Consider the following 19914-nt stretch of genomic DNA (forward strand, 5'->3'; position numbering starts at 1 on the left):
ACGGGAATCAGCCTGGATGGGAGCTGGGTCCATGGAGGAAATAGTTCTGCACGAGCTTGAGGCAGGGTGGAGGAGCAGCTAAATAGAGAGACACAGTCACTGTCAGATGCCAGTAAGGCAGACAGAGGAGTCAGGTTGCCCTAACTTTTACTTTCTCGTGCTCCCCAGTTTGACTATTATGTGACACTAGCCCAAGCTAGCCAAAGCCAGCTATCAAGAAACCCTGGGAAATGTGGCAATCTGGAATAAGACCAAAAGAAAAGGAGGAGATGCATTTGAGTACAAACAGGCAAATGACCATCATACCTCTTCTCACCAACACACACACGCGCGCACACACACACACACACACACACACTCACTCCTGGTTGTTTCTGTTCCACTTTAGGTTCACAGAGATCTCTGCTTCAGTTTTTCTTAATTTGATTCTATCATTTTTTTTTGTTATCCAAAAAAGATTTCTTTTTTTATAACCACTGTATTCAGAGTGGAGTAGGGATGGGGGAGCATGCTTTCAGAGTAAGAAATCACAACATGGGCTTGTCTAAAAGATATCACATTATCTCTTTAGCCATGGAGTTTCACTTTGTTGGTTTTCAGCTTTTTGGTTTTTTCTCCTCAGGCACAATTGCTGAATGAAAGGGCATTGGCTTTCAATACAGTCACATCTAGATCTAGGTTTCAGCTTCACATGAACTATGTGATTAATTTTGGACAAGCTACTTAGCAAGTTTCCTTACCTGTAAAGCTGGAATAATGATGCTGACCTTAAGGTTTGTTTAATGACTGAATAAAGAATAATATCTAAATTGCCATTTTCTATGTCAGGTATTCAGTGGGTTCTTGACATGTGGTTATTACTAAACTGTTATTACATTATTATGATCCTAGTTAAGTGAAAGTATTACTAACCTTGATTTGTGTTTTCTGATATGTGACTTTATGTTATATTTATGTTATGTACTTTCCGGTATGAAACTTTTACCTTGTTTGACCAGGATGCGCTGATTAGTAGGACTTAACAGTAGAATAAACCATAACTAGTCATGTATCAAGCATAATGTGGTTCTTTAGTTTTGAGTATAATAGATATGCTTAGGAATTAGTAGGATGCCTATACATGTCATGATTTTATCCATTGAATGAAAATATCTTGCAACATCTTAGCACAATTAGCAAAGTAAAACTAGAAACAGTATAAGAGAAAAAGCAGGCTTGTTCAAAATATATTTTAATGTAGATAAATCCCCCAAATTAAAGATTGGAAGTATAATGCATAACATTTCACAACTCTAAGGATCCTCATTGTTGAATTAAAATGTTAATGTTTTAAAGGCTTTTGCAAATATTTAATTAGCACATTCATATTTTACAGGCTTTGAGCACTAACATTCGGTGAGAAACTTTTTTTTATTCTCCAAATGTTGACTAATGCTGACATAGCAATCTAAAAGGATTCATAGTTTTTATACACTTCTCCCTTCCCTTTCATTTTAAAACCTCATCAAAAAGTTTCAGCCTCTTTTTGTTACTTTTCAAGAATAGCTCAGTTGCTGCTTTGACCCATGTTGCTCAACTCTGCTTCTTCAGAGGGTGTCTCCTTAAATGGGTTGGTTTTACATAAAAAGGATTTGACTCTATTCAATATTAAAATAAACATCAATTAACATACTTGCTGGGTTTTTATACTGCCAAATCATTGGTTAAACTGACTGCTTCCCTTTCCAAGCTTGTTTTGGCATTGTCAAAACTATGTCTGAGCTACCCAGACTCTTTCCTAACTTCAGAACCCAAGTGCTTGGTTCTAATATCAGGAGACAACGCATCATTATGGTTCCATCAGACTTTATAGGGCCACATAATGATGTAGAAGTTAGAAGCCTGTTTCATTGTCTAATCCCCACCCTGTCCATTGGCTTCACATTTCCTATTTGATTAGCAACAACTTCTCACCATCTTTTACAATGCTAGTGTTAATATTCAATACAAAGGCTGAATTTAGACTATGTGGTGTCTTTCTGCTGTTTCCAACATGAGCAGTCTTCTACGACTGAAAAATGTTCTGAAGGGCTGAAATTTTTTCCAATGCACATATAAATAATTGCGATGGTTGCAAGTATATTTCTGGACAATGAGAAATTCCATTTGTCCTTGTCAAAATAAAACCAAAACAATGAAACATAAATTGGTTGGAACGTTTAAGTTAGTGGAAAGTACTCGTCAGAGATGTATTGGAAAGGGAGATAATTAGAAAATGGTTTAACTGCATCCATTTTGCATTGATCTGACTATAATAAATGTCTTTTTGTGTAGCTGTAAGAATGGTGGTAGTTGTCTTAAGGTCAAAATATCCACGGGGAGTTTGTTGCAAGTGGTAAGAAGAAACATCACAGAGAAGTGAAACAAAGGAAAATAATCGATGCTGTATGAAAACTTCATTATGTGAGAATAATCTAAAACATTTAATATTGTTTTCTGCTATGTTTTAAAGTCTTTCTCTTATAAATTACAGCTATGTTTAGCACAGCTTAATCTTATATGGATCCAAATGTTGGACCCCACAATATTTGGTTCATTGTTTGAAATGCAACAACAGTCTTAGTTGCTATGTCAAAAGCCACATAAATACTTATTCTAAGGACATATTCTCAAAATACTGAGAAATCAACCCACATAAGAAGTGGTGAAGGCCAGGCGCCGTGGCTCATGCCTGTAATCCCAGCACTTTGGGAGACTGAGGTGGTCGGATCTTGAGGTCAGGAGTTCGAGACCAGCCTGACCAAGGTGGTGAAACCCCGTCTCTACTAAAAATACAAAAATTAGCTAGGTGTGGTGGCATGCGTTTGTAGTCCCAGCTGCTTGGAAGGCTGAAGCAGGAGAAAGAATTGAACCTGGGAGGTGGGGGTTGCAGTGAGCTGACATTGTGCCACTGTACTCCAGCCTGGGTGACAGAGCAAGACTCCACCTCAAAACAAAACAAAACAAAACAAACAAACAAAAAAGAAGTAGGATCTATCGATTTCAGAAAAGTCACTGTATTTCAAAACATAAATTTCATTTTAGACCATCAATCACAAAGAATAACTGGAAATATGAAATGAATATAGTCAACAGCAATGGAGAACTATAAGAAATATCTCATGTTTATTATACCAGGAAAACAAATTAAAGTAATATGAGTATAAAAAAATCAGAGGCTATATACTTTTTAACCTTAAGAAGGAATATTTTATATTAAGTGGCATAGTAATAACCACAAAGTGACCAGGCACTGTGGCTCATGCCTGTAATCCCAGCACTTTGGGAGACCAAGGCAGGTGGATAACTTGAGTCCAGGAGTTCAAGATCTGCTTGGGCAACACAGTGAATGAAACTGCATCTGTACAAAAAACACAAAAATTAGCTGGCTGTAGTGGTACAAGCCTGTAGTCCCAGCTACTTGGGAGACTGAGACAGAGTAGCTTGATCCCAGGTTGAGGCTGTAGTGACCTGTGATTGTGCCACTGCAGTCCAGCCTGGGAAACAGAGTCAGACATTGTCTCAAATAGTAATTATAATAATGACCACAAAATACTGAGCATAGCATATATGTCACACTTGGTGTTTTCTAAGCTACATTATGTTGTTATTTGATATAACCAAACTAGGAAGAAATTAGTGGGAAAAAATATAAGGAAAGAAAAAATTATACGCTTCTAAATGATGGCCTATGTATTAGGGGATTCTATAACAGGTAAATGTCACTGTTAGGCTGGCCTAGAAAGTAATGAGGATAATTATATAAGATACATATGTGTACTGGTCTTACTCCTTTTTTTTTTTTTTTCTTTTGGTCATTTCTGAAATTAAGAAATAATCTTACACATAAATTCAATTAGTTGCAGGTAAAAATATACCATTAAGACTAGAGAAAGCGAAGAAAAGATAGAAGGAAGTCACATGGTGCACTGGTGTTCACCATATAAAGTTGTTGTGGAAATGTGAGGGAAGGGTCCTTTATTACTGTTTGTATTTTGACTGGGCTCAGATTTTGTGCTCACTGAAAAGATACAATTGTGAGAACTTGATCTAAAGTCTCAGCTTGTTGATGGACAGGCATCCTCTCCCCAGGTATTAGGGAAGCTGTTTTAGCAACTCATATTTTTGGAAAAGGCAGTGTTTGTGGTAATTCGATCCTAACTGCCACCTATATCTCACCTGCATTCATCAATGCCAAGCCACAAAAATGCCTGGAAGGTCCAGAATGCTTGGAGCTTGTGCTATGCATTTGTGGTATTTTGGCTGCTTCACTGTAAAAATATTGTGCCACAGAAAATATATTCTGATTCCATATAGCAATTCAGTCCACAAACCTGAAGCTGAAGGTCAGTTCTCTTAACCTTGATTAATTTGTGTTTTTCTGAGAGTAGAAAACTATAGTACAGCAAATTCATGGGTTCATGTGGTTGTGCTGGGGGTGGGAAGGTAACTTTAACATCAAGTCTTCATTTTTTTCCCTTTTCTGTAGCACCAATGCCTTCTTTCTATCATATTCAATTCATTTAAAATGACTGTAAGCAGTTCTCTTTTGTTGTATCAATTACTTATAGTATTTTCATACAAAAATAATGGTAGCAATTCTTCTACATATTAGTTAAAATAATAAGAAACTCAGAATATGCTTCAGAAATGCCCAAATATTTTTACCAGAGAAAGGAGGAAAAATACTTCTTGGATTTACAAATGCAGGCATTTATTCATATACTCATTCATTGCATTTTGTAGATGCAAATTGGTGTCAAAAAATTTATTGGAAATTGAAGGATCAAAAATAAATAAGCCATAATGCAAGCCATTAAAAAGGGCCATGGAGAGAAACAGACATTGATGCAAATGAAATTTTTATAAAGGGAGATGAATGTTCTAAAATAGTATGTGTTTTAAAGACATAACTGCCCTTTTAAAGTCAAATATTTTTATATTAAACCATAGTTTTGTAGCTGATTTGTGTTTTTGTTACAGTCTCTAGGTCTATTGGTATTCTTGCATATCCTTGCCTTTATCAATATGTGTATAATGCCAACTATTGGAGGCTATTTAGTGTTATATAAAGCAGGCATTTTTGCATAAGGAATTAATCTTGTCCTAGAGCTGACTTTATTATTTTGGCAACAGGCAAAATAATTGATTCTTCTCTGTTCTCAGTTGCGAACTAATTCTATCTTCATGGTAGGAGAAGTGAGTTAAATAAAACATCTGGTAACAAAAGGAGGCTTAGTTGTATGTATGCTTTTTAAAAACATTTCTTATTTTTTTGAGACGGGGCTCACTCTTGTCACTCAGGCTGGAGTGCAGTGGTGAGATCATGGCTCACTGCAGCTTCTACCTCCTGGGCTCAAATGATCCTTCCACCTCAGCCTCCCAAGTAGCTAGTACTGCAGGCATGTGCCAGCACGCTTGGCTAAGTTTTATGTTTTTGGTGGAGCAGGGTTTTGCCATGTTGCCCAGTGGTCTCAAAGTCATGGGGTCAAGGGAACCTCCTGCCTTGGACTCCTAAAGTGCTGGGATTACAGGTCTGAGCCACTGTGCCTGGCTTATCGTTTTTTCTAATATCAGCGAGAAATATTTCTTAAGGGGTCTCTTTCTTCTTTGTAACTCAATAGAGGAATTACCTGACTCTCAAAATACTCTAGATCTTTGTCTCCAGTTAAGGAAATATTTTAATGTTTAATGCCATATTATAGAGATAGATATAGACAAATATAGATGTATATGTATTTATTCAAATTATTTTTAAAGAATTAAAGTGATTTATTACTTATTACGAAGCTTAGCCACATATTCATCAATTTTCTTTGCATCCCCTGAATTAATATATTGAAAATTTGGCATTTGAAGTTTCCAATGTTAGTTGTATTTATAAGTCTAAAAATATATGATGAGTATACTCGAGGTAAAAGATATTTAAACTTTATCTTCATGCTTACTCACATATCCTGAACCTATCAGTAGGACAGAAATTCTGTGGGGGAAACAATCAAGAAAGTTCTATTTCTAAGTCCATTTTCATGGAGGAGACAAAATATTAATTTTGGATGTTCAGATTTATTATAGTATACAGCAGATGACGAGAGGATGATTTAACAATATTACTCAATGCATCTATGTCATGGTTTTCTCATCCATATTGTGGGAATAAGAGTTAGCCTGTGTTTATGTTGAATAAATCTCTCACTTAGACCAGTGATAAGTGCTAATGTAAATATCAACTGGGAAATTTTGTAGCTCCATTGCTCATATATAATATTATAGAGCTTAAATCTTCTTTAGAAGATTTTCTGTGTACCCAGTATCTCAGACACCAACTCAGTTCAATCCTCTGAATGTTTTTATTTATTTTCAGTGATTTATAACATTTTTCTACTCCAACTCTTTCCCTCATTTTAAGTTGTACAAAGGACTTAAAAGAAATTCAGATGAACAAAAGCCACACACATATACCTAAGGAATAAATGCTACAATAAAAGCATAAGAGTAGAAACCCTGGGTTGCTTTTTATTAGCTTGTGCCTTTGATCAGTTTCTCAACTTTCTTGAGCCTGAACTTTCTCATACCTAAAATGCAGACCTATACCCCAAGATTTTGGGGTGATGTTTAAAAGACATAAAGCATGTTGAATTTTAGTAGAAATAAGACTGTCTATGACACCTTTTTAATTCCATTTCCCTCCTCTTTACTGCACAAACTACTACCTCTCATCATACACTATAAACTGAATAAGTCAGGGAAAAATTATAATGGGTAGTTTGTCTTTACATGGAAGATATATGGAAAAAAGAGGAGGATAACCTCTTCTTTACATGGAAAAATTTGAGAAGCTTCTTGTTCTACAAAGAGTTTTTAAGCACATTTGTAAATTTAGTCCTTATAAAAACTTCATAAGTTTAAGCCTAAAATTGTCAAGTTTGTCCAGAGCAATGTTGAGTAAATTTTCTACCATTTAAAGGAATGATAACTTTATGAAGTGATTAAACTGAGCTGTAGAAAAAGATGAAAAGCCTTAAATGCTGGACATCTAATTTGTGGATACTTGATATTCCATGCCCACTATATATAAAGGCATCAAAATTATGCTGCAATAGAGGACTAGTATTAACAATAAGGGTATGAGCCGTGGTTGGAGTTGGTCTTGAAGCTACTTCACTTGAAAAGAAATGTGAATATATATATAGGGTACATTTATTTGTTTGAATTTAGTTTTGTCATGGGCACATAGATTGTGGCAGGGTAAAGGGAGGACTCAGCTATGAAGAGTGAACAGGAAAAGAGGAAAGGAGGGGAATAGGAGAGAAGGGTCTTGAATATCTAGCAACAGGGGTTGCAAAGCAGCCTGATGCAAACAGCGAATTGGATTCTGATACTTTTCATGAGTGGCTTCAGGTAAGATTTCTTTGCCTCCCCTCCCCTCCCTTCCCCTCTCCGCCCCTTTCCTTTCTTTTTAAAAGGGTGGCTATGGATTTTGTTTCCGTGGTCCTTTGATAATGGCAGTGTAACACATCAGCATAACACTTCCTTCTCCTACCGTTTTAAATATAAACCTAGTAAGATATTTACATATGTATCCTGTTGTGTGGACAGAGAATTCTGTGTTTTGGTGTTTTTAAATTCTCAGGGCCAGATCTTTTTAGAATGCCTGCGTATATTTTCTGGAACACAATTCTTCTTTTGTTTATACCTTCTGTCTCATTGCTTCCAAATATAATTCTCACTGTATTTTTTTCTGTATTCTTTTCTATTGGATAATAATATGGATAAAGTTAAGGTTTCACCTTAAATCCTTTTTTTTCTTTAATGGGGTGATGGCATCATGCCAGACATTGACAGCCTGGTGGTCTGTGTTTACTTTTTACTCAAATCTTGAAGTGCTGAATAAACCTGGATCAGTTCTGCTACGAGGCATTTAAAACCAGGTAGAAGTCTCAAGCTAGGAAAAGACAAGGGCCTTCCCTAGAGAACAAAGGCCTGTTCCCATCTACCATAAAATGGGAGGAGTGCGTAGCTGTAAAGGAAAAAGTAGCTATTGGAACTATTTGTTAAATAGTGACTGGTTGAATAAGTACTGATTGAGAGCCTCTGTGCATTGCTATGAGCACTGAGTGTTTCAGTGTTGAAAATGAAAAGATTGAATCCCTGCCCCTATATCTCTAGGGGAGAAAAAGGCCATAATCATATAGATAATAAACAAATAATGTACTTTTAGATCAAAGTAAGAGGTGCTATGAGGAAAATAACAGAATAAATAATTATAGCGGGAACTATTTTAGAATGGATGATCAGGGAAGACCTCTCTGAGATCACACGTAAGTAGAAACAAAAATGAAAAGAAGAAAACTGCTATCTGAGATCTTGGAGAAAAGCATTCCAGGCAGACCAGATAGCAAACCCTAAGGATTAAGGTAGAAACCAGCTTCATGTATTTGAAGACACCCACTGTCAGGACCTGATAAGAAATGAGGCTGGGTGATAAGGGGCCAGTGTATGCAGGCCTTTCAGATTAGAATAAAGAATTGGGGTTTTCTTTTAAATGTAAGAGGAAGTCTCAAACAATTTTTAGGAGAAAGATAATTTGATCCAATTTTTTTAAGGAGAAGATGCTGGCTTCTGTTTGGAGAATGAAATGAAGTGGCATAGGAGTAGGACCAGAGAGATCATTAAAGTGGCCATGCCAGTAGTAAAGGTGACAGCACTGTGGGCTTGGACAGCAATTATGTAATAGTGAGAAATTGTCTAATTTAGAAGATATTTTAAAATTCTGAGCAGATAAGACTTTCTGACAATTTAGATGTGAGAGATGAGGGAAAGAGAGGGATCAATGATAGCTAGTGGTTTTTTTGGACTAAGCAACTTTGTGAAAATATGGTACATTTTACCAAGAAGGAGATTATAGAAGGAGCAGTTTGAGAAGATCAATAGTAGGTAAAAATTCTGTTTTAGACTTCTTAAGTTTGAGATGCTTATTAAGCAACCAGTAGATGAGAAATAGCTGCGCTTTCTACCCGCTAGGTGTTCGTAAGTGCTCTCTATTTAGTAACACACTTGATCTTTATAGTAACTTTGCAATATTTATAATATTATTATTATCATCATTCCCATTTTAAAGATGAGAAAGCTGGGGCGCAGAAAGATTGAATACTTAGCTAAGAAGACACTAATGTGGCAGGAATTCTGGCTTCAGGAGTTTATGCTCTTAACCACTGATAAATATTTTTTTTAGATGGATCTGCTAACCAGACATTGGAGCAAAGGAAATCTTATTCTTTTTAATAGAAAATAGACTAATAAAAGTGACAATTACATATACAGGAGAAATGCTCCAACAAAAATATAAAATTGCCAAAGTGGCAATTTAAAAATTACTATCTTATTCACTTTATGAAACAAATTTAATTTAAAAATTACTATCTTATTCACTTTATGAAACAGATTCAATTTTGGTACCCAAACATAAAACATCCAAAAGATTATATAATATGACTTCATTTATGAGTATTTTTGGAAAATTCTATATAAATTTTTAAAACAGAACACATCATATTGAAATAATTATCCACCGTGAAGATATGAAATTCGTTCTAAGAAGCAGACTCATATAACATTAGGAAAACCATTAGCAGAATCTAATGCATTTGCAAGAAAAATAATAAACATGCCAATCACTGATTAAAAAGCTAACAGGATCATATATTGTATATGATGTTATATAAATAGAGAACTTTCTCCACATTTAAAACCAGGTACATGGATGTCTGCATGAGTGGGAACTATAGATGATTCAATCTAATAAAAAGAAGGGATTTAAGATCAAGGAGATTCTCAAGTACTATGCTAAAGACTTTAGATTTTACTCTGGGAGTTAAAGTTGATGATCAACACAGGCTCTATCATAAGAGTAGAGGCCTAGGAAGAAAACAATTAGTCCTCAGTGAACAGTCATACCATACCGATAGCAACTCATGGGAGTGGAACAGATCTGCTTAGCTGAGAAGGGAAGAGGGAAGGGGAAGGGTTTTCATCCCAAAGAAAAGTATCGCAGATTAGGCTAAAGTCAATAATCTCCCAGAGATTAAGATATCCTGGCAGTTAAAAAGTGCCTAAGATAAGTAAATAACTACTGTGCTCTGTGCTGATGGAATTAAAAGTGTTATATCAACTTTACACTGGCTAAAAGGGACTGCTGAAAAGGACTGCCAGAAAGGAGAGTGTATTTAAGAAGGCATGAAAGTCTTTGCTCCTGGCCTCAATACTTTGATATACATTAAAAAAAATCAACAAATCTAAATATATATAAATTTATAGGTTAAACTATATTAAACTAATATTTATATACTAACTAAAATATATATGTCACACGTACATATTTAGTTTAGTTGTTTATAAACATGTTTTGACTCCATATATATAAATTGAGTCAAAATATGCACTGGACTGAGAACCAATTAGCTATTGATGAGCTAAACAAATTTTACTACTGATGCCAGTATTCTACAGGCAAGGGTCATATCTCACCATCACTGACCATGAAAAGAACTTCACACTATTCAGTATCATATGAATGTGAAACACAGGCTGGAGTCTTTTGGAAGAGGAATAATTTCTGACACCCAAAATGGGATTCCATCTCTGGTTTACTACTTTATTCTTCTTAAGGGAGATAGAACAAATGAAGAAAATAAAGGCTCTTACCTTCCCTCCTCTGTCTTCATTACCCCTTCTCACTATACACACACACAACACAGTACACCAGGAACAAGTTAATAGATGTGCAGGCAACAAAACTCTGATCTACTAAAATATGTAGTCTTTGGAAAAATAGTTACCCTTAGCATAAGAAAATTTGTAAATCTCTTCCATTCAAGTTGAGCATAACGACTTAAATCATATCTTCAACTCAATGATAAAGATATCTCAGCAAATCCCATCTGTTGTAGAGTGGTACACTGATTTCTCAATCTTTCTTCTCTCCATTGGTCTATTTCTATCTAATATAAACCACTCTTCTCTAATAAATGGAGATGAATGTATGTGTAATTGAGATAGATCCTAAGGAATTTGGAAAAATGTAAATAGATTTTGTCTTCTTTATAAACATTGGTGAAAACTGCCTAAGTTCAAATGTTACTGGAAGAATCAGCCTTCTGTCCTGCCTCTCCCTCATTCCTTTAGCTTAGGAATTTGAACGGGGAAATAAATCCTATACTGTGACCTCCTGCTTCCAAAGATATAATGAGTTAGGGAGATGGATGCCTGCCTAATAATTTGACCTTTAATTTCAAAAATTTTAATTTCGATTCCAGCTAACTTTTATATAACTTAAAAAAAATGTAATTTTGTTATTTGTCATGGGGCTGCAATGGAGCCCGTTTCTTTGCTTCACTAAGGGCTAGCATTATCGTCTGGAAAGAAGAGATGGAAATGGAAATGCTTTACATAGTAATATAAATTACTGTAGACATTGTTCACAGATATTGGTGCATATTATATTCACAAAAAAGTGCTTTTCTCTTCTAATATGGACATAGATTGCAATATTTTTTAGATTATTGTTTGTCCTTGGGAGATGTGTGTGTGTGTCTCTGTGTGTGTGAGTGAGTATTCATGGAACTTGTATAAATAGGAAAAAATTCAAAAATATATCATTCAGGAACCTTTAGATTGTGAATGACAGGAAATCAATTCAAATTGATAATGCAGAAAAAAAAATACTTTGTTCTCACACTGAAAATTCCAGCAGTACCAGCTTTGATCATGGGTAGATCCAGGGGTCTCAAATGCCATCATCAGAGCCAGTCTGTCCTCACATGTCAACCCTGCTTTCCTCTTGTTTGTCCTTATTTTTATGCTTTTATGGTGCCTGTTGGCAGTTCAGACTCACTTCATCCTCTCTGCTAGCTGTCTTAGGATACACACACACATACACACACACACACACACACACACACACACACCCCCCACAACCTGTATTTTCTAGTTGCTCCAAAAAACAATAGCAACAAAAAAATTCCTGGGATTACTTAGATTAAAGAGTGATTAACCAATCATCATGGCCAGACCACAATACCAATTGTCCAGATCTGGGTCATGAGTTCACCTTTGAGTCCAGGAGTTGGGCCAGCCCAACCTAAACCACAAGGAATGGAAGTGGGTGGAGTTGATCCCCCAGGGAAATTCAAGTCACAATCACAAGTATACAGAGAATAATTCTGGGTGTGCAAAAACAACACACATCCACCCAGGAACCTAGGCTGGGTTTCCCTCACACTAGCAGAGGGCCTGGGATGGTAACCAGACTTTCAGCTGCAGAACCCATTATAGGGTATTTTCTGCAGGCCCTTCTCCTTCCAAATCCAACTCCCACTCCCTGTTCATATAGGCTTGCCATGGATTCTCCATCTCAGTCTTTGGGAAAGGCCCTGTGGGATGATTACTCTATCCCAGGAGTGCCCAGATTGAAAAAAGGCCATGGGTAAAACCAACCCATAAGAGTATCCAGCAAGTTTTTTTCCTTTTTCTTTTTTCTAGAGAGTTTTACTTGGAACAACCTCCAAAACTGCAGCAGAATTCCTAACACATATAAACTTTGTGGTTGAGTATTAATGGGAACAACGTAGCAGGTCAGTGACAGAAAGTGTGGCCTTTCTTGTACTAGTGCTATACTACCAAGGAAAACCCAAGTCCACGTGGTAAACAGCAGTGAACAGAGTCGTGACCAAAGGCCATGCTGAAAGCAAGGCTGAGAGGAACACATGATGTGGCCAGCACTGCCAAGTCAATGACTCAGGAGGAGACATGAGACAAAACTCTCTTATCCTTTTATTTTCCAAATAAACTAGAAGGTGACCCTTAGATGCAAGAGGCTGACATTTCCATTGCACAATAACAAAAACCAAAAAATTAGAAGCAACAGCAAAAGGTACAATGTGTTATTATTATCAGATGGGAAAACTGGGGTGGAATGACTATTTCACAGTGACTATTTTAAGCTATGAAGACATAGCACAATGGTGCCAAGTGATTTGGCATTTTAATAGGTTACAATCAAATGCTGATTAAAAATCAGAAGCTTGGGTCTCCTTGCGTGAACGTTTTTTTTTTCATCTGTTCTTCAGATGTAACTTTCCTATTCCTGCTACCCTCATTCAATACTGTAATTATGAGTTGCCTAGACTATACCAATTAAAATTAGGCTGGGGCCAAGCAGACAGACAATTGAACAACTTGGTGGAAAATGTAAAGGATGTTAACAAAACTATGGATGTAACTATGAAATAATAGTCACTTGCATTTAAAATCCATAGTGCTCTTTATGTACAAATGAATGTGTGGGGAGGTGGGATGGTGGCAGAGTTGAGGAAATCAGTTAAGCTTAACCCTGGTTCTTTGGAAGTTTCTAACACCCAGACATGGATTTAAATGTGAAATAACCTTTATGCAAATATGTGCTAAACAGAATAAGTGAGGTAGAAGGGAAAGTACAAATGTAGGGAAATTTTTATGTTGCTTTGCAATCATCAGTTGAATTTTAGGAAAAAGGCTTCAGTAAATGTCTGCCTTTCTGGCAGCCTGAGGGATTACAGGTAATAGGATTAACACTTATTTTTCTGTGTAAACTCCTTCCGGGGCAAATAAAGAGGCTCTGGGCTTCTTTCACTGGTGTTATCTATACACTGCAGGAACTGATCATAGACAATCCGTTGAACTTTGGGCCTGGCTAATGTGAACAAATAGAAGAGAATCAAACTTCCAGAGAAATTGTTGACAATTTCCAGCCATCATTAATGTTCAGTGCTCCCTTGGATTTTAGCCACGTTCTTACCTTTAATCACTGGACACCCTTAGGATAATGTACCACACCTGGGACTGGGGATAATTTACCACTTGCAGATGGGTTAGTCCTGCAGTTCAGTCAGGCAGAGTTTTGCATTTATTCTGGGTCCCAGAGGCTTTCCTTTTATAAAGTGCAGTTATATCCACTAAAATTATAACTTCCAAAATTCTGTTCTGTTTTATTGCTCTCGCGAAATATTTATGATCTCTACTGCTTAAGTGGACATTTTTAGAGATTTACTGCTGAAAGCTTTCAGGAGAACTGCACAAAATTGGTGCTGCTGGTACTGAACTATTAGGCTGAGATTCTCTAAGAACTTTTTTATAAGATGCCAACAGAAAGTATATTAAGTTTTAGTTTTTGTAACTTAAAAGCAGATCATGTTGAAATATGAGCATTTTGTTTTGTGTAGCATCACCATCCAGTAGACTTTCTTAATAAGCACATCACATTATACAAACTAACGTGTTGATATTATTTTTCTCCTCGTTTAACTCAATTTTAGGTCACAAGAGATTGAGTTACTACTTCCTAATACATTAGGAAATCAATTAATTGTGCATTTCTTCATTTTTTGCTGCTTGGATTTAAATAAGACCTTTTTGGGCAACTTCCTGTCCACTTTTCATATCAGTTTCCTTTTCTGCTAAGCTATTCTGTGCTCTTATATGACCTGGAAGGTAGAGTTTCCAGGGAGTGTTACTAGGGTAAGTCCCAGGAAAACATGAGCAAAGAATTCTCTGTCTCTTTCTGCTAGATAGAAGTATTTTGCACAATCCAGAGTAAAAATATATGGGAAGAGAGTATTTGTTTCAACCATACTGCAAGTCTCTAAGACTGGCTGGAGGAAAGCTGATCCCTTTCCACACTCTGCTGTCAGAGAATAAATAACTGGTCATGGCTTGTGAGATTCTCAACATTTCCTAGGCCATTGATACCTGGTCTGACACTTCCATGGACACAAAAAGCCCATACTGGACTCTTGTTCTAAATACAGAGAAATATGTTCAACTAAGAACATTAGAAAAGCATGCTTGTTCTTCAGGGTTTGTGAGACTTTACAGGCTAAAAAAGTTGACACACACACACACACACACACACGCACACACAGGGCTGGCCATCTGTACCAATGCAGTATACGTGTAATTTTCAATAAGGCAACTTTCAATAAGGCAACTTTTAAAAAGTACAGTAGTAAATTATGTTTTATGTTTTACTGATGCTATTAGCTATGACGTGAGAAAATCCAATAACAGACCCCTATCTGGTTCAGTAACTTAGTGTCACCACTAGCCACCCAGCAGTCCCAGCTTGGAAACTGAAAACGGACCTTCCAGATGGTTAGGTCACCCCAGGCCATTCTCCAAGCTGCGTGGATTCACCGCCTTCCCCGGAACCAGAAACAGTAACTTCCAAGCATCTCTCATTTAGTCACACTAGAGAGGATGGTGGGAGGAGAAGAAAGATGAAAGAGACATATTAAACCTATTTGGGCGCATGATTTCTCAACGACCCCACCTCCTCCTCCACGTCTTCTGCCTTCACCCACACTCCCTCTATTACAACCATAAGGAATTACAGCTTCCAGAATACATCATGCTTCTGCATGCCTCAGACCCTGTGAAATATGGTTTATTTCAGGCCGAGGAGTGCCTATTTGTCCTTAGAGACTTACTTGAGTGCTAAGTCCTCTGGGAAAATGCCCCTGATTACCCAGGCAGAACTAGTCATTCCTCTCTCTCAGCACCCGTAATACTTATGATCACTAACTTGATTGTAATGTTTCTGTACCCTTATCAGTTTCTTCCAGTTAACCACAAATGCTTGTGTCTTTTTTTTTCATCTGGGTAATTGCCTTTCCCTTCTCCAGGGGAAATGTCTAATAGAATGATTGCTTTGCCCAGAGAAAGTGCTACATAATGGCATATTGAATTAAAGCATGAAGGATAAAATGACCGAAGTACTACAGGAAGGGAAAGATTACACCTACTGTCCAGCACCCAGCCATAAATCTGAACCGGATGAGCAGTTTTGGAGGAACCTAGAGGGTGGCTGATGAGAAGTACCTAAAAGATACTGGGGCTGGTATTTTTCGTCCTACTTTTACTCAACTTTTTTTTTCTTCTTTGAGTTGGAGTCTTGTTCTTTTGCCAAGGTTGGAGTGAAGTGACACTATCTTGGCTCACTGCAACCTTTACCACCCAGGATTTAAGCAATTCTCCTGCCTCAGCCTCCCTAGTAGCTGGGATTACAGGCACCTGCCACCACTCCCAGCTAATTTTTGCATTTTTAGTAGAGACAGTGTTTTGCCATGTTGGCCAGGCTGGTCTCAAACTCCTGACCTCAGGTGATCTGCTCGCCTCAGCCTCCCAAAGTGTTAGGATTACAGGCGTGAGCCACTGAACCCGGCCTTACTCTTAACTCTTAACCTTAATATTATCTTATTTCTAAGCCCATTTTCCCTATATTCTTTCCCCCCGCCTTTTTTTTTTTGAGATCTCTAGATTCTTCCTGTCTTCCCTGCATGTTTAATTTTGCAGGCAATTCCAGGAAGGAAATTGGTAGACTCATGGTCCATGGAACCTAAGAATCTGCTATACGGAGCCTTCTGCCCCCAAACACTTCATGCACTCAATGAGTCCCACTGAAGAAGAGGCGGGAGGCAGAACTGAACAACTGGTGACGAGAAGAGGTAGCCATAGATCATGGACATGACCGAAAGAAACTTTATTTTTGGTCTTCTGGTAACTCTGCCGCCGGAAGATTGTCTACCCTTTGGTTCAAGCAAAAAGCAATCAACAATAATGGCATTGAAGCAGATTTCCAGCAACAAGTGCTTTGGGGGATTGCAGAAAGGTTTTGAACGTGTCAGTGTTGAACTGAACTGCAAAATGAAATTTGCTGTCTACTTACCACCAAAGGCAGAAACTGGAAAGTGCCCTGCACTGTATTGGCTCTCAGGTTTAATTTGCACAGAACAGAGTTTTATATCAAAATCTGGTTATCATCAAGCTGCTTCAGAACATGGTCTTTTTGTCATTGCTCCAGACACCAGCCCTCATGGCTGCAATGCTAAAGGAGAAGATGAGAGCTGGGACTTTGGCACTGGTGCTGGATTTTATGCTGATGCCACAGAAGATCCTTGGAAAACCAACTACAGAATGTATTCTTACATTACAGAGGAGCTTCCCCAACTCATAAATGCCAATTTTCCAGTGGATCCCCAAAGGACATCTATTTTTGGTCACTCCATGGGAGGCCATGGACTCTGATCTGTGCTTTGAAAAATCCTGGAAAATACAAACCTGTGTCAGCATTTGCTCCAATTTGCAACCCTGTACTCTGTCCCTGGGGCAAAAAGGCCTTTAGTTGATATTTGGGAAAAGATCAAAGTAAATGGAAGGCATATAATGCTACCCATCTTGTGAAATCCTATCCAGGTTCTCAGCCGGGCATACTAACTGATCAAGGAAAAGATGACCAGTTCCTTTTAGATGAGCAGTTACTTCCTGATAACTTCATAGCTGCCTGTACAGAAAGGAAAATCCCCGTTGTTTTTCGATTACAAGAGGGTAATGAACATAGCTACTACTTCATTGCAACCTTTATTACTGATCACATCAGACATCATGCCAAATACCTGAATGCATGAAAAACTCCAAATAAGAGAATCTCTTTAGGATTATAAAAGTTGTAAAATACAACGGTATTGCTGAGCAAAAAAAAATTTCAAAACATTGGATTTTATAATGCTAAAACCTAATTTTTAGGTTTTATATCTTTATTCAGATGTGATTCTATAGTTGAATCACATCTGAATAAAGATATAAAACCTAAAAAAAACCTGAATAAAGATATAAAACCTAACAAAAAAGAAACTTTATTTTCAAATAAGTTTCCAAGCCATTGTGTCTTCACCCGATTTTCTTGTGGGTGTGCGTAATGCTGATGATGTACAGTCTAACCATTAAGTGATCCATTATAATATATTAAATTTAAATGAACATTAAAATGCCCTGCAGTTTTAAAATAAAACCATTAAAATTTATATCTAATGTTGACCAGAAAAAGTGCTAAGTGATAAATAATAATGTAAGCAAACAATTTTGGGGAGTTTACTATATGCCCAGCACTATTCTAGGTGCTTTGAATATATTACATAATTTAGTTATTATCAAAAGCTAATGAGGAGGTTTAGTTATTTCTCCATTTACAATGAGGGAACTGAGGTAGAGAGGGGAATTAAGTAAGCTGCCAGAGTTCATGCACAGGGTGGGTAGTGGGGGTGGGTTTCAAGTATCAGCAGTTTGGCTCCAGAGTCTGCCATCTTAAATCCATGCAGCTTGTCCAAAAATTAATAAAAAGCTATTTTTTTTGAGATGTAGTCTCACTCTGTCGTCCAGGCTGGAGGGCAATGGCGTGATCTCAGCTCACTGCAACCTCCACCCCCAGGGTTCAAGCGATTTGCCTGCCTCAGCCTCCCGAGTAGCTGAATTTTGATATGGTATTATAAATGCAGTGCTAACAAATTAATTTATTATGCATAACTATTCAGCAGCATATCACGATGTAGGTACCAAATAATCTACTGCATTTTTAATTTTATCGAATAACAAAATCCGTGTTTCTATAACCCGTGTTCACAGTTCGAAGTTCATGCTACAGTTTCTTAGCTCAGCCAGCCTCCATGGTTCACATTTTATAATTAGTAAAATTAATAAATAAAAAGTATTGGTCAATGACCACAACTTTGTTTCTTAAAAAAAGCTTAAAACACAACTCCAGCATTTCTGATTCCAGATTGTTTCTTTCTTCCTGGTCACAAAACCATGCTCTAGGACATGCTCAGTATATTGTTCAACTTCTGGACAGCGCAAAGATCTTTCTCCTGAGTATTGGAAGACTTGTAACTGTAAATGACTGTGCAGAAGTATAGAATTATGCCTTAGGGATTCAGTATAGTTTTAAGGAAGACTACTTAGGTATCCTTAAGACTAATAGCTAAATTATATTTGGTGTTTCTTAAGTACTAGGAACTGTTCTAAGTTTTATATATTTAGTAGCTCTTTAAATTCTCTAAAAATTCTAAGAAATAGGTACTAGTGTTATCCTCATTTTACAGATGTGGAAATTGAGGCTAGAAGTAATTATCCCAAAGTCATATAAGAATGGCAAAGTCAGGAAAAGCATCGGAACATAGTCTTTGCTCCAGCTGTGTGTGCTGCTTCACTCTGTTACATGACAAACTTTCTGTGGTCAGAAAAACTTTTTAGTCCAGAACATTTCGTTAAACAGGTGGCCAAAGTCAGATCTCAGAATCTGGGAGTCTTTATTCTCTGGAGTAACTTTCAGCCTCCCAGTATCATCCAGTGCCAAGCAACCAGCATTTACACAATCTTCCAGGAGATTCTGAATAATTCTGAATATTAAAACGTGAAACTTTGCATTAGGTAAAATTTTAGAAGTCTAATTTTCCTCCGTCTTATAGTGAATCACAGGTTGATAGACTACTGATATTCCCAGGTATTTTTCATCAATTTTATTGCAATTAAGGAGTCCATGGTAAAGTGTTCAGATTCAGAAAATGTCTTTAAATCAAATGTCACTCACATGGGAAGTATTCACAAGCACACATCTTTGATTTCGATAAGAGGTGTAGGCTTCAGTGGGGTGCAGTGGGAATGAACCAGTGTAATCCATAAAGACTCCCTGCTTGATACCCTTAAAGTAGCCATCCTTTCAGTGAGGAGAAGCAACTCCCCCTAACTTCTTACTTTTTCCTATCTCTCAATTTCATCTGGCTGTTAACTCACCCTACTCCTAATCTTTAATCTTGTTCTAGCATGGGGGTGGCAAAAGTCATCTTTGTTAGTAGAAAGTCCCAAAACCCCACAACAACGGGAGTTCTGTGAACAATATGAGGAACTGGGAATTCTTGGAAAGATGGGAAAAAAAGTAGGACATTTTTAGGATGAATAAGATGCAACCATTTACCTGGTTTCAAGTTAGCAGGTGAGGAGACAAGTTTTTTTTTTTTTTTTTTTTTTTTT

General features: G+C 37.1%; 1 protein-coding gene and 1 pseudogene across 2 annotated transcripts in view; one reads left to right on the plus strand and one right to left on the minus strand.

Annotated features, from left to right (window-relative positions):
• Positions 1-10718: 10718 nt before the first annotated feature.
• The window catches only part of LOC108307837 (transcription elongation regulator 1-like), a 13838-nt gene continuing 4642 nt past the window's right edge, over positions 10719-19914 (minus strand). Inside the window, exons 5-6 of the mRNA XM_037740250.1 lie at positions 13886-13890; positions 10719-10736 (exon numbers count right to left, since the gene is read on the minus strand). Of these exons, the coding sequence (XP_037596178.1) occupies positions 10719-10736; positions 13886-13890 (23 nt within the window). The remainder of the gene's footprint in view (positions 10737-13885; positions 13891-19914) is intronic.
• LOC108307836 lies at positions 16608-17577 on the plus strand (annotated as a pseudogene). The gene has a single exon (XR_005201096.1). The product of XR_005201096.1 is annotated as an S-formylglutathione hydrolase-like (transcript).

The sequence above is a fragment of the Cebus imitator genome, unplaced genomic scaffold (assembly GCF_001604975.1).
Source record: "Cebus imitator isolate Cc_AM_T3 unplaced genomic scaffold, Cebus_imitator-1.0 Scaffold81, whole genome shotgun sequence".
In the NCBI taxonomy this organism is placed as follows: domain Eukaryota; kingdom Metazoa; phylum Chordata; class Mammalia; order Primates; family Cebidae; genus Cebus; species Cebus imitator.